At 44.1% G+C, this 15,645-nt stretch overlaps 1 protein-coding gene across 13 annotated transcripts in view; it reads left to right on the forward strand.

The window, feature by feature from the left end:
- Positions 1-15,645, forward strand: part of LOC103619037 (poly(rC)-binding protein 3) — a 495,171-nt gene that overhangs the window by 472,838 nt on the left and 6,688 nt on the right. For 8 of the 13 annotated variants that reach the window (XM_017739083.1, XM_017739086.1, XM_017739084.1 and 5 more), the window contains 4 exons: positions 2,852-2,908; positions 3,389-3,464; positions 5,264-5,316; positions 13,452-13,621. In XM_017739083.1, coding sequence (XP_017594572.1) covers positions 2,852-2,908; positions 3,389-3,464; positions 5,264-5,316; positions 13,452-13,621 — 356 coding nt within the window. Of the gene's footprint in view, positions 1-2,851; positions 2,909-3,388; positions 3,465-5,263; positions 5,317-13,451; positions 13,622-14,869; positions 15,324-15,645 lie in introns of those variants that run through there. The other 5 variants (XM_017739089.1, XM_017739093.1, XM_017739091.1 and 2 more) reach the window with 4 other exon arrangements.

Here is a 15,645-nt window from a genome sequence, read left to right on the forward strand (position 1 = left end):
TAGTGTAAGAGGCAGACACCTTCTGTGTGCTTTGAATTTCTGTGTGCTCTGACTAAGCAGACTTTTTAAGAAAATGATTAAGGTGTGTTTGGACACCAGTATGGAAAGACACTTTAACCAGGCTTTATAAGTGGAAATTAATACCAAAAATAAAATTTTATCAGCACTGTTAATTCCATTCAACCTTTCAGCTAAGCTATCAGAAGTTATTTTTCTCTTCTAAATTACATCATGGCTATCTTGAAAGGATTTTGGTTTTTTAACACTTAGTAAAATAAGTAACATTAGCAAAATATAATCTCTAGTTTCCCATAAAAGTTGGGGTTCTTCCACTTTAAGTATTGCTTTTAATTCTCTTGTGCTTCTTCGATACTGCATTGTGTAACAAAACTAAAAGGAAACGGAACACTGCTCTCCTCTGCCCCTGTTACTTAGCATGTGCGGTGGTTAAATTGGAAATTTCTACCCCGTGTGCTACATTGGTGTTTAAATGGGTACTCAGAGGGTGCAGCTTTGCTTTGTGTCTCTTACCAGTAGGATGGTCTAAATTGAGGGAGATGTGCAGACCAGGTCATCCCTGCTGTTACTTACGTCAGTAGGAAAGTTGCCCTTGACTTTGATGGAAGCAGATCCATAGCCCATGTGCTCAGTGGAACATTACAGGACAGATGTCTCAGTAGCCTCTAATCAGGCTTGTGCTTAGCAAGCCCCAGCCCTCAGTCCCAAAAACACATGGTTTCCCTGAGAAGGGGTAAAGCAGACAGAGACTGTTTTTTCAAGCTAAATCAATCAAATGATCTTTTGGCAGCCTAAGAAATTAAAACCTCTCTCATTTTTTTTTTTGAAAGAAAATTCAAGGCCCATCTTGTCTATTCTGATTTGTTGGTTTTTGTGGACTACCAAGCAACCAAGTAAACCTGGTCCGAGCACTGAATGTTTGTTATTTTTGTTACTTCTCCAGTTTGTTTGCTTCCTCGTATGTATACACGGAAGGATGAGGGAGCAGCATGATGAGGGAAGGGGTGACTTCTGTTAGGTTTTCTGGTGACTTTTTTGTGATGGATTCCTGCTGGTTTGCAGACCACTGCTTGGAAAAAGACATTAAAAGATGTTCTCAGCTGGGTTTGAAGTATGGCTGAGACCAGAAAGGACACCTGTGATCCAGCACAGAGGTTCAGACACCAAAGCGTGGTTTCCAAACCCACTGTTTGCTCGTGGACCCGCTGTAACCTCCCTGAAGCTGCTCCTGCGCTTGGCTGAGCACAGAGCCCCCACTCAGTTTGTCCTCATTTGGTAACACAGTTAAACAAGTTTTGCTTGCTTGAATACGTTTCCTTTAGACCCCCTGATGGCGGCAATCATTTGTTTCTGTGGACTGAAACCTTTTCTTGTGGTATATAACCCATGAGTGATGCCCATCCCCTATAGATGCACGTGAATATGTTGGCCCATGAACCTCCCATTGAGCGTGGTGCACACACTTGTCCCTGAAAACTGCTCATGTGCGTAATGGTTGCCAGATTATGGCCTGGCTTTGTAATTAATTCAAAAACTAAATGAAATGTTTCTTCTCCAGAAGGGGAATTCTGCTGCAGAAATGTGCATCATGCAGTTGAGACATTAAAGGTTTTAATATCTGAACTCCATTAAATGGATTGTTTTATCATTTGCAGAGGATTCATTACTTTCTAAAGGCCTTTTGTCAAATAAGCATTTTGCAAACTAAGCTAATCAGCTCTGTTCCTGTTTATAATTCTCCCACTACAAATATTTATGTTATTATTTGTCTTTCTGCATTCCTGCCTGTCTAAGCACAAGCACATTAAAATTTTTCTGGCATGCCATTCCTTTCACACATAATAGAAAATCATAAACCCTCTGGAGTTTGTTTTTTGTAGGCCGCTGCAGAGACATGAACAGGACCAGCAGGAGGGACAAAGGGCTGTGCTAACTGGTGCCAGGCATGCCACCATATCCTCCTCATTCATGTGCTTCTGTGTCCCCACATCTCACCCCAGCGCTGCCAGAAATGACACCAGAAACTATACCCCTTGCACTGCTCTTGTGGTGCAGAGTGGCTGGATTTGGAGGGAGGATATTTGGCTTGTTGGGGAAGATGAGACCACCCACCGTGCTGGGGGTCTCCATGATGCTCCTGTCTCCAAACTGACCTGCTGGCCCTGTGTCCAGGCACTGCAGGACAGGCTACCATCAGCACACATGCTCAGGTACCCACTGGCACAGCAGCCTGGGCGTGAACTCCGGGAGGCACCCCAGGGCACACTGTTGCTGGCACTTGGCATCTATGGCTGTTGGCAGCCAGAGGAGGTGGTTCAGAGCTGGCTGGCATGTGGCCCTGCACACATGTGGCAGTCTGGAGGTAGAGGAGAGGCAAGGGCATCCCCTGAGCAGGTCTGTCCTCACTGTGCCCCTTGCCGCTGCGGCATCAGCATCTCCCTACGTGCACTGGTGTCATTGGGCAGATGGAGTAGCAGGGAGGGGAAGTGGCCACCCCCTGTGCTCCTTGACCCCCTCAGTGTCCTCAGCTCTTCTCCAGGCAGAGAGAGCTGGACTAAAGAGAGGTCCTGAGAGCCAAGATCATCAGAGCTTGGGCAGCGGCGTTTGGCATCCTCTGCTTGCAGGGCGTACACAGGCAGCCTGACAGAGACCTTTCTGCACCATGCCGAGGATTATCAAGCAGCACAAGACAATTAAACCTCACTCAGCGTGGAAAGCAATGCAGGTGGCATTTGCTGGGGAGGGGGGCCAGGAGAAGCTTTTCTAATGAGAACAGGAATGCTGCTTGTCCCACCTGACTAATCTGTGTCTTAACTGTGCTTGTTGTTTCCAGGCGTTCACGATTCAGGGGCAGTATGCCATCCCTCATCCAGACGTGAGTCCAGCACATGTAAATTACTCCCTTTTTGTTCCTCTCCCTCTTATTTGTTCTGGGCAGCATTTGCTTTCTACAGTTAGCAATAAAGACACGGCCTAAGGACACCTTTCCTGACCAACACACTGTATAGCCAAGTGTTAGCCCAGCTGCATCTCCTACCTTGTGCAATAATTGCTAGAAAGTACAATGGCCCAGGAACAAATGACAGTTATCTTGGTCTTTTTTGCATGTGATATATTTGAGTTCTTTTAATATGTAATTCTACAATAATTAGTTAATATTAACAATAGCCATTACATGTAATAACAGTAGAGATGTCATTTATAACCAGTTTGTTTTTTTTTTCTCTACGGTAGATTAGAATGAATGATTAAACCTTTTATTTTCAATATAATTTTAATTAATCCAGTTTTAGAACACGTAAGACGGTTTCTCTGCTCTGAAATAATTCCATTTGATTGGTTAGTTCTAATTTCCCATCCTGCCCTGCAGTTGACCAAGCTTCACCAGTTGGCTATGCAGCATCCCCCCTTTACTCCCCTTGGGCAGACCACCCCTGGTTTCCCTGGTACGTACCCATGACCCCCTGGGGATGTCCTTCTTCTTAACAGCTTTGTTTCCTGTGGTCATTACATCATTTTAATAATAAATGTGGTCAATGACCAGCAATCCTTCTGTTTTTACACATTAATCTCTCTTCTTCCCTCCCGTACCTCTGTTACAGTTCCTTTCATCATTACTAAAACGTGCTTTGTTTGTTACTTTTATTAATCACAACTGCTTCATTTGTGCCCTTGGCTAAAAGCCCTGAGTTTCTTCTGTTCAGTCCTCTCAAAGTTATTGTGGACCATACAGTATGTACCAGCTGGTTCCAAGGGAAGTGCTTGGACAAACTTGTTGTCCATGCTTTGGTAACATGGATCAGAGAGAAGCAAACATGGGAAAAGAGCTTGTACTCATGGCACAGAAACACCAGTTAAAGAAACTATGGCATGCTGAAAGTTGAATTCTTGTAGAGCCATATGTCTTGAGAGCATCTGTAATCATCACTGCTGGGACAAGTGCCTTACTTCCTGCAAGATAATGCAGCTACAGCTACAAAATGCAATGGAAATTTAGTTAAGGACTTAAAATTTGCTCCATACTTAATAAAACTGAGGCTGGATTCTTGGTTCAAGAGTGAGAAGTCACTTAACCCTGCAAATAAACATTTTTACTGTCCTTCACAATATACATGCTTAGCATCTAAAAACTTCACAGAGCAGAAGTGTATCTCTACTGGTACATGCTTTGTATGGCAAATAACATTTTATCACATACATCACAAATTCTGTGAGCAACTTGATTATTTGATATTCAGTATGAAATAAGCTTATGCAACTCATAATTCAATGTAAACATAAAATGTAGGTGAGCCACTTTTTACAGAATATTTACTTTTCGTGTATTCTAGTTGGAAATTAGTATTTTTGGCATGTCTTTACAGATAATACAATAAACACCAAAAAAAGAGAAAAGAAGAGAAAGATTCATGACATCAAAACAAACTTTTGTTTCTTCGTGATGTATCTGATAAAATATGTACAAGTAATACTAAATTGCCTTTTCCTAGCTTTGTATTTTCCTTTTTCTTGTCATTAACATCCTGCTCCTTAATCTTTCCCTGGTTATATTTGTGAGATGTATGTTTCTGTAGTGTTACTGTGTGTTAGAGCAGTAATTCCATTTTTCCTGAGCATTTCCTTTTGTCCACCCAATTTACAAACAAATGTATGCAGCTTAGAGTACTTTGTCCATTTCCCTTCCAAAATTACCCTTCCCAACATTTCTTCAGCAACTAATCCCACATATAATTTCCAAATTTTCTTAGGTTAATTTCTTCGTCCTTATTTTAATTTTTTTAATTATTTTTCATAAATATGTATTTTGTTCTGCTAATTGTTCATTTGACATCCACTTTAATTTTCCATGTTCTAGAACTCCTAGTAGACAGGTCCAATTTCAGCCATCCATTAATTTCTCAACTGATGTGTTGAGAACAAGCTTCAGAGACTATTTTTAGAGCAAACCATTTTCTAGAAGCTTTTTATGATGACCCTGTGGAATCTCATGTGACATTTGTTGCTTTGGTGGGTTAAAGGTTAATTAAAATAAGACTCATTTAAAATTAGTCCAGCCCTCTGAGTTTTGCATCCTTTGCTTTCTTTTCTGTTTCACTAGCAGTTCTCTATTGTTCTTTGCTCCTTTCTTTTCTCTTTTTTTCTTTTCTCTCCTTTCTGTATGTGTTCTTCTTTAAAATTTCATTTGTTGTGTCTTGCCCTTCTTGCAAACAGCTGGCGTAACATTTTCCCTCTGTCCCCTGAATAGGACTGGATGCCACTACTCCAACCAGTTCCCATGAACTTACTATTCCCAATGATGTAAGTGGACCAATAGTCCGTATCTCTTTCTCTTCTCTCGCTCCTCTGCCACCAGAGGGGACACCTTTAATCTTTGGCTGATCTGCAAGCACCAGCCCCAGAATAAACTGTGCAGCACTCAGTCTGTGGGGAGGGGTGGGAGGGGTTGGCAGGTATCACTCTCCCCTCTCATGCCCCATGGTGACAGCTCCACAGGGCTTCACTGGCTTCACAAAAGCCTGTGTTCCCAGAATTCATCTCTCAGGTGACACTGCCGTGGGTGTTCTCAGCAGAGGGGCCAGAGGGGGTGGAAGAATGTGCAGCCCTGTGCTGTGTGTTGGGCTGGAGTCCTCTGTGCCCATCTCCACTGAACCCTGCACTTACCCGAGACTGTATTTTTCCTGAGCAAAGAAAGCTACTTTGGATAGGTAAAGGTGCAGTATAAGGGTTTATTTAAAAAAGCAAGGGCTAGAAACGCTCCTGCTCCAGCAACTCTGGGTCATCTGTGATCAACAGGCCCAGTGTCCATGAGCAACATGGTGCTGAATCTTAAAACAGCTACTCAAAATGCCCAGCTGATATGCTGGGCGTCACATAAAAATGCCTTCCCCTTTTATTCAGTTTCATTGCAGACAGGATTGGGGTCTTTGTTCAGTTTTCATTACAAATGAGTCACTTGGAAAATGGAAGTTTTTCCCTCCAGTAAAAAAAGCTTTCAAGCATGAGTGGGATCACAAATAGCAATTATATTACTTAAGAGATACTTACAATATTGTGCAAGCCCTATTAAACTCAGTGGCGACGATTTACAGTAAGAAAAAGATACAGAATCATGAAGAAGTGGAGTTGTGAGTGCTGTGATTTCTTAAGCTTTCTGTTACATAAAAAATGCCCTCCTGATTTATCAGTTCCTGCTTTGCAACCCAATTTATTTTAGGTTGAGAATTTTTTAGGAGCACCCTCTTTATCCTTACAGCACAAGTTTCTTAATCTCACTTTCAGGCAAATGTTGTTCTTGCCATCAGAGATGTAAATCCAAGGTCACTCTTCTGACTTTCTTTCTTTCAGGGCTCATAGCAGAGAAAGAGAGGGAGAAAGTTGGCCCTGTGTCCTGTAGTGCACTAGAAATTTTTAAAAACCATCAGTTTCTCATCCATGAGGTGTGAAATGCTCAGCTCAGCACTGTTGGCGAAGAGCAAACACGAATCTGCGCCGTGCCTCTCACAGGAGGCTTTTCTGGCTACACAGTGTGTTCTTGCTGTTGTTGCTAAAGGAGCAAAGCCAAGGCCAAAATGGGGTTAGGCTTAGGAAGAGCCTGCAGAGGCTCTGCAGGTGGTGAGAGGGAGTTCTTATGTTTCTATGGTGTCAAGGTGTGCAGTAGAGGACCGGAAGGTTGGCGCTGCCCGCCTGAGCTCTGTGTGCTCCTGTCTGTGTGTGCACACCCAGGGTTGCAGAGCAGAGGGAAGAACGGGCCCTTCTCCTATCAGCAATCAGGAGCTGCTCGGGAATTTTGCAGGTGCCTTCCCTGGGGTCTCCCAGTGTGACCATGCATACTAGTGTCCCATGTCCCCATCACAGCTGCACTAGGGCTGCTCTCCAGGCAGCCCAGTGCCAAAAATGTATTTCTTCCTATCAACAGTGGCCAGCAGGATCAGGGCAGTGATTGTCCCTCCGTGCTTGGCTCTGGTGAAGCTGCACCTCAAATCCTGTGTTCAGTTTTGGGCCCCACAGTTCAGGAAAGACACTGAAGTGCTGGAGCGAGTCCAGAGAAGGGCAGTGGAGCTGGTAAAGGGTCTGAGCACGAGTCCCATGAGGAGCTGCTGATGGAGCTGGGGTTGTTCAGCTTGGAGAGAGGAGGCTCAGGAGGGACCTCATTGCTCTCTGCTTGAAAGGAGACTGTAGGCAGGTGGGGGTTGGTCTCCCAAGTAAGTGATAGGAAAAGAGGAAATGGCCTCAGGATGTTGCACCAGGGGAGCTTTAGATTGGATATTAGGAGAAATTTCTTCACTGAAGGGTTGGTCAGACATTGGAACAGCCTGTCCAGGGAAGTGGTGGAATCATCATCCCTGGAAGTGTTCAAAAGGACATTGTGGATGTGACACTTGAAAACTTGGTTTAGGTGGTGCTGGGTTAATCATTGGGCTCTGTGATCTTAGAGGTCTTTTAGAACCTTAATGATTCAAAGAGAAATGAGGGTATGGGGGAGATGGAGAGATATGAGTCAGAGAGGGTGGGAAGGCACCAGCACCATCAGTCAGATGCTGTGTGTGGAGGGAGGTCAGGGTGGGAGAGGCAGCAGCAGCTGTGCATTAAAGCCTGCATGGGCAATTTGACTTTGCTTTCCCAGTAAGCATCTCTTAGTCCCAGTTTTGATGGACGGTCTGTCAGTGTGGGACAGTGATTGTTTATCTGGCTGAAGGTGAAGGAAGCTGCAGGCTCTGGCATGGAGCTGCAGTGCAGCCCTGAAGCTGCACATGGTTTGTCCCCTGCCTGCTCCAACTCCAGGGATTGCATTAGTTCCACAGCTTTCTTATCATATGTGCTTATCTGTGTAAAAGTCCAGCACACATGAGAAGACCATGGGACTTGCAAATACCTACGTGCTTTGCAGCTATCAGAGAAGCCAGTGTATGTCTACATGTGCTACAACATACCTTTTAAAACCAGAATAATCATAAACACATAAAGCCAAAGCCTCAGTAAGAATCTGCTGGAGAAAAATCAGATATAAAGACAATAAGGAGCTGAGAGTTTAGCCTAGTCTACAGCAGATAGCGATTAATAACCATTTACAAGTTATGTAGCTTCATATTAAATTTTCCTCACGCCCTCTGGCATTTTAGGCAGTGACAGAATTTTTTGTTATTAATAATTTCTGTAACAACATCATGCTGCTTTCTTCATACAATATGCTGACAGTGGCAGTTAACCTGTTGCTCAATAACAGAGAGATACTGGAGAATTAAAAAAAATACGTTTCACAGAAAGTTATTTTCCACATGCTAAAAGCTGAGGCTTCCTCTCCAAATAATGAATTCAGAAGATTTGCCTTTCTAGGTTTTTTCATAACTTCTATGTAACTCCAAAAATAGAACAAAGAGGACACTTTTCCCAGTCCATCTCAGAACTCACTTTGGTCCTTATCTAGTATCTCATTTTGCTCATCAAAGCCTCTTACAGGGGCATTTGGTTGCCTTTCTTTCCTTGCTGGCATCTTGTCTGTCCTTCCACTGCTGCCCAAATTATACAGTAGAAATGTGTTTCACCTAAATCCCAGAACAAAGTGGCATAAACAGGTCCTTAAAAGAATCTTAAAAGAAAGAAGACATAGCATCCTTGGGTGTAGATAACAGATGTCTTAAGATTTCATGAGTCAATACCCCAAAATGTTCATTGAGAGTAAATGAAGAAACCCAATAATAATTTAAAAATCTGTCTCATTAAAAACGGCATATTTTGCATTATGTGAAAGAGACAGGGACAAGCAACAGGAAAGCATCTTACCCCTCAGGAAGCACCAAGAACATTTTAAGGCAGCTGGAAATCTGATCAGTACTCTGTAGAAACAGAAGTGTCAATCCATCCAAGATGGATATGGCAGACTTGAAGAACTGCCTTTATTTCCCTGTGGTGCCTTAAATACTTCCCTGCAAATGAGTGGGACCTACATGTGCAAAATGTTCTCAGAGCAGCCCACATGTTTTCTGTTTTCTATATGGCTCATTGCAAAGTCTGTGCATCATTATAGTCTAGATTTTGCATTGTCATGGCAAGGAAATTTCTTAACATTATTATTGTTTTGGTCTTAAGAGATGCAGAGTATTTAAGCATCTTTTTCCAGGCCCTGCTGCAAGTCTGTAAAGAACTGTAATCCTGCCTCAGGAGATATTTCTCCCTATAGAGTACTCTGCCCCAGACCTTCTGGTTAAAAAACACAAAATGAACCAACCCAAACCTGAAACTAAGAGTTTCAGCCTGTATCTTTCTGAAAAGAGATTGAAGAGTCTCATTCATGACGAGCACCTGCTTGCTCAACTATGCAGGGGCTTTGCCAAAGCAAACGGACTTGCTCTGTGTTGGCAGTGGAGAACCAGGGGGAACCATGAAGACCTGTGGACTGGTGTGGTCAACCCCTCTGCTCCTGACAGCAGATACCAAGTTGCAGAGGCTAATTGCTGGCCCTTTTTACATGCACTTCATTATAAGAAAGGAAGCTGATTCTTTTTTACCTGTTTGTAAAATCTCCATGCCACTTCCTGTGGCAGTCAGTGCTCTGCAGGATTGAACTCTTTTATTAGACTCTGTCAGTGCTTTAGCATTACAGGAAAATTTTATATATATATGTATATATATATGTAAAGCATTTCTATTTAGCATTATGGGGAAGATAAAAAAAATGGAAGAGAGGTACCTGAACCAGAGATGCCGTAGCATATTGGGAGAAACTATCGACATCAGGAGTTTGGGGTGGGAGGAATTATAGCAGATCTTTGAGTCCCACCCTTTAAGAGTCCAGAACTCCTGACTCAGTCCTATTTCCCTTTGTGCCAGCAGAACTTTACTGAAGAACAGAGTAAAGCTAGAAAAAGGCAAAAAGCAGAACGTGTGTTTTAGGGTTGGTTTGTTTGGAGTTTTTTGGCACAAGGAGAAATGAGGTACATTGAGGTAGGGGAAGATGGAGGTGGTGTAGAGAAAGTGGAAAGGGAACCATTTTTACCTGGTGCTCACAGATAAAGAATCAGCTGAAATTTTGGGGTGTACAACCAAGTAGTGATACTTAGACACAACACATCAGCAAGCTCTGCAAGTCACTGCCATGGCCCTTGGACAGCGAAAGGAGAAACAGGTTCGTAAAGAAATTGTCAGACAGATGGACTATGGAGCAGAGATAGCAGCTGCTGCTCACAGGGTCTGTAAGCCTTAGGTGGGAATTTGAAATACTGGTGGAAACTTTATTTTATACCTCACACTGGGGTTTTTTTGGGTTTGGTTTTTTTTTTGTAAGGGTGGGCTACTGCCACAGTCAGAGACAGACTACTGGGCTTGATGCACATCTGATGTGAGCTCTTCTAGCCAAGTCTTGAGAGAATCAAAATATATATGCATGTACATACTATGTGTGTGTGTATGTACATACATGTGTATGATAGATACTTATAGTACAGGTATGCAAAGAATCACTAAATGGGTCTGTTTGAAGGGACCACATTGGGTCATCTGGTCCAACCTCCCTGCTCCAGCAGGGTCATCCTAGAGCACATGGCACAGGATTGTATCCAAATGTTTTGTGAATATCTTCAGTGAGAGAAACTCCACAATCACTCTGGGCAACCTGTTCCGGTGCTCAGTCACCCACACAGTAAAGCAGTTCTTCCTCTTATTCAGGTAGAACTTCCTGTGCATCATTTTTTGCCCATTGCCTCTTGTCCTATTGCTCAGCACCACTGAGCAGAGCCTGGATCCACCCTCTTGGTGCCCTTCCTTCAGATACTCACAGACATTGATGAGGTCCCCTCTCAGTTGTCTCTTCTCAAGGCTGGACAGGCCAAGTTCCCTCAGCCTTTCCTCATAAGAGAGATGCTTTTAATCATCTTTGTGGCACTCCACTGGACCTGCTTCAGGAACTCTCTGTCTCTCCTGTCCTGAGGAGCCCAGAACTGGACACAGCACTCCAGACACAGCCTCACTAGGGCTGAGTAGAGGGGGAGGATGACTTCACTTGATGTGGGGGCGATGTTATTTATTCCTCATGCTCCCCAGGATCTCATTGTCCTTCTTGGCCCCAAGGGCACACTCCTGGCTCATGGACACCTTGTTGTCCACCAAGACCTCCAGGTCCTTCTCCACGGAGCTGCTTTCCAGCAGGTCAGCCCCCACCTTTGTTGAATTTCCGAAGGTTCCTCTCTGCCCATCTCTCCACCCTGTCGAGGTCCCTCTGCGCAGCTCTCTGGGGTACCAGCCACTCCTCACAGCTTTGTGTCATCAGTGAACTTGCTGAGGAAGCCTCTGCCCCTTCATCTGAGTCACTGATGAACAAGTTAAGCAATACTGGGCCCAGTATTGAGCCTTGGAGGGCACTACAAATGACAGGCCTCCAACTGGACCCTGTGCCACTGATGATTATATTTATTAGTAAGTGTAGTATTAGACTACAGTGTATAGTAGGCTTGGTAGTCTGTGGTAGGTTTGGCTCCTCTCCCCAAATGGGCCAGAGGTGTTTGGATGCAGTTTCACATGGTTTCATCTCAGAGCAAGGCATCTGAGGCAGGTGTCTTTATGTTAAACCAAATGCCCAAAGCCAGATGTTCCTTGAACTTCTTCAACAACACATCAGCTCTTGAATACTCAGGTACTGCTCAAATTTCAGTGTAAGTAACACATAATGTGAAAGGCATCCCAGAGAGAGCCCCAGCCCCCAGCACTGCTGACCTTCCTGCATGGCAGATGGAGTAGTGTGTTCTGCACGAGCCACAGGCCATGTCATGGCTTGCAGAGGGTGTCCAAACAGCCTGTTGTCAGAGCAGTGAAGGGTGACTTCGGAGAGCTTCTGGCCAAAGGTTACCAAACCTCTCCTCCAGACACCAGCATCACCAGTGTCCTTGACCAGTGTGGACTCAATCCTCACTACCTCACTCAAAGTCAGCTAGGAGATGGCACATTCTTTGCACTGACCCACCTGGATGACAGGCTGGGCATCGCTGGAGGACCCCCAGCACGTACAAGTGGCAGCTTCCTGAGTGACCCAGCAGGTGCCTTCTCTGCCTGTGCTCTGGTGCTCTCCTGTGCCACCCTCACTCCCTGCAGACCATGGAGGCCAGAGAGATTGAGGCATCGGCAGCAGAGGCTTAGGGGTCCCTGTGCTGCCCACAGGTAGCCAGTGCAGGCATACTGGTATGCACACAGACAGGCCAGAAGCTCACATCAGTCGTCTGCACTGGTATGTGTAGTCACATACTAAGAGAGATCCGTGGGATAAGGCCAGCAAGGCCCCCTGTTGTAGCAGGATGGGAAACCCTGTGTGCATTTCCTGCCACCCCATTTTTTCCCCTCGTGGTTGCTCCTCTTGTGCTCGTCACAGCTTGGTCTTTGTTTCAGCTACCTGGGTATCCACTTTGGCTTTTTGTTTGTCCCTGAGTGTGAAGCAAGGATTGCGTTGGGAGATTTTCTTCTTTTGATAAAATGTCTGGACAATGTGAATCTGTTTCTGGCCAGTTACTCCAAGTACTACAGCACCACAAAGGGTGGTCAGGTGTCAGGGCCTGAAGCAGCAGGAAGGGTGGGAGGGGAAGGGCAGTCTCTCTATCTTGGCACATCCTTCTGCAAAACTGGCAACATTATCCCAGCATCAACAGACCTGTAGAGTAATTCCATTTTCTACCCCTTCTGGCCATGGCTGAGCTTCTCAGCACCCATCCTTCCTTAACAGAGAACAAAATCCCCCTCCTCACCCTTACAGAAACCAAAACATCTCAGCCTCAGCTGCTGGCTTGGTGCCCACTTGCTCCTGGGGGCTCCCCATGCTGGAGGAGCAACACCCTGGGACACACATGCACACACACAGAGCTCAGGCTCAGTTCTATTCACAAAATAAGAGTTTTGGTAAGTTTCTGTAAAGGAAGGCAGAGAAATTTCAGTCTCTTGCTATGCCTGTTTCTGCCTGCAGTCAGAGAGCTGTAAATCCCACTGACTTTAATGCACAGTACCTGGCCAAGCAAGAACCATGTGTACCCAGGGAGGTGTAGGGCAGTCAGCGCTCTGGAAAGGTGCAGAGCCACACTCAGCAGCTGTGGATGGTCAGCCTGACTTCCAGCTGCTGCTCTTGGCTTGCTGCTGCCACTGGCAAGTCAGGTGGGGCTGTGGTTTGTTTTTCTCAGCACCTCAGCAGGCTGTCATTTTCTGCCCTGGGAGACAGTGAAATAGTTTTGAAAAACCAGAAATAAGATACTGACTTAACCATGTAGCAGCAAAACTGGATCTTGAGGCATATGAGCATAGAGCCAATAGACTGCACTAGTGATTCCTTCCAAACAGCAGAGCAAAAATCTTCTTTTGCTACTGAGCTGCTCATAACCATGTTTTTAGCAATACTACAGATTGCAGTTAAGTGGTTTTTGCTTGTGTCTGTGGCACTAATCTCAGTCTTTGTCCCGCTCCAGTTAATAGGCTGCATTATTGGCAGACAAGGCAGTAAGATAAATGAAATCAGGCAGATGTCAGGAGCGCAGATCAAGATTGCTAATGCCACAGAAGGCTCGGCAGAACGACAAGTTACAATCACAGGATCCCCTGCAAACATCAGCTTAGCACAGTACCTCATTAATGCAAGGTAAGTTGGCTTTGTAAGTGATCATGCTTCTGCGAGATTGCTCTGTCTGCTCTCCAGCAAATGTCTGTCCTGGGTAGATCCAGAAAGTTGCTTTGCAGTGTCCATTTTGTGTAGTATTACCGAATTCCTAATGGTTTGTAAAGCCTGTATCATTAGAACTTGTGTTTGCTGTTGGTTTATATGGAAAGGAGCTTAATCCGGTGCAATTCCAGGTACATGTTGAATGACAAAAGCTGCAAAATCTGAATTCTCACATTAGCATCCACCTAAAATATCGGTGGATAAATTAAATGAAATGACAATCATAAATTCTTTAGAGGAAAATACTTTTCACAGACCCATTTTACTGTCCTAAATGGCAAATATAGTGAAACAGATTGCAAAACAGATCTAATTTACCGAGTGGAAATTGCCACTCAGAGTTGATAAACTGACATTAGGTTGCTGAAGAGGCACAGGATTTACTTTTTCAGAGACAGCACCACAAATCTGTAAGAAGCATTCCCTAATGAGACCAGGTGAGACTGCTTCTCCACTTCTCATTCCCAGAATTAATGAAAGCACTGGCTGTTTAGCTAAGCCACGGTGATGGCTTAGCTCTCTAACAGTCTTTATATGATTATTTAGAAAAATATTAAAATTGATCCCACTTTTATTTGCTATTACATGGAGAAGAAAGTGCAATGGATATAGTGCTGTCTCCTAGATCTACTTGTAAATGCTGGACTGAGGCAATATATTTTGGGGGAGGGGGAGTAGCTATGTATTTTATGGCTTCTTTTCTTTTCTTTTCTTTTTTACCCCCACAAAAATACTGTGATATGAATCGAGCTTTGTGTTTAACTATGTTTGCTGTTAAGGTAGTACAAAGTATGTGATTTATGTGGGGGCTGCAGTCACAGGCCTACAGCTTCCTGTGGTCCAGCCTCCTCTCCATCCCAGTTCTGTAGTGCACCACTGTAACGGTTGGAGTGGAGGAACGGGATGTTTGTGCAGCTCTGTGTTATAGCAAGCAAAAATACTGCTTTTTATAATTTAGTATGTAAGCAGCTTCCTAGGGAAAGATATATCTAGGGATGGCACTGTGAAAACTAAGATAAGCCATTTCCAGAACCTTAAAACAACCTACAGCTCTTTTGATTTATATTCTTTGTAGCAAATATAAGTCACTTCCGTAAGCCCTGTAATCAAATAAAAATGTGTTCCCTCCTTTAACCCTTAAGGATATGTTCTTCTCTTGGTGTTCAGGGATTCCCCACACATCGAGACGAGAATAGACCCCTTCATTTTTAGTTGCACAAACACCATATGGCATGCATCTGGATCTCGGAAGATAACCATTTAAGATCTTCAAGACAGCTAAAGCATGCAAATAGAATAATGCACTTATTAATGGAGTTGCAGTGAGCTGCTCACCAGAGACAGAAACTCTAGTGAACAAAACTGTTTGACTCACTTTAGAAAAGCCTGTGAACTCTCACACTTCTGTTGGTTCTGTTTAATGGTTCTTTGATGGAATGGGATCTGTATGAGGTCTTTTAACATACTTTCGCAAAGAAGAAAACTCCTCAGCAGTCATATACCACGGATCTCTATCTATACCCTGTGAAACCAGAAACAAAGTTCTTTGTTCCTGTTAAATTTCTAGATAGAAGTCAATTGTTACCATAATCTACAATAAACCATCATATATTATTATGTACCATGTGTTGGAACTGTATTTAGATGAAGTGACTTCATTTGTAAATGAAGACTCTTAAAGTAATGTATAATAAATTAAGCTGTAAGGTAACATAGGCAATTAAGGTGGCTTTTTCATTTTAAAAAGTGGCACTGTTCCAGACCTCTCCTTTCACATGAGACATTGCTGTCCAGCCAGGTGCCACCACAGCAGCAGTGCGAGTTCAGTCACACAGGAGGAAAACTGAGAAGCTCTGAGTCGGGCAGGAGGTCTGCTCTAGTGAGGTTTAGGTGCTCGGGTAGGACAGAGGTGCAGGGCCAGGCTGCTGCTGCTGCTGCTGCTG

The sequence above is a fragment of the Corvus brachyrhynchos genome, unplaced genomic scaffold (genome assembly GCF_000691975.1).
Source record: "Corvus brachyrhynchos isolate BGI_N302 unplaced genomic scaffold, ASM69197v1 scaffold7, whole genome shotgun sequence".
In the NCBI taxonomy this organism is placed as follows: domain Eukaryota; kingdom Metazoa; phylum Chordata; class Aves; order Passeriformes; family Corvidae; genus Corvus; species Corvus brachyrhynchos.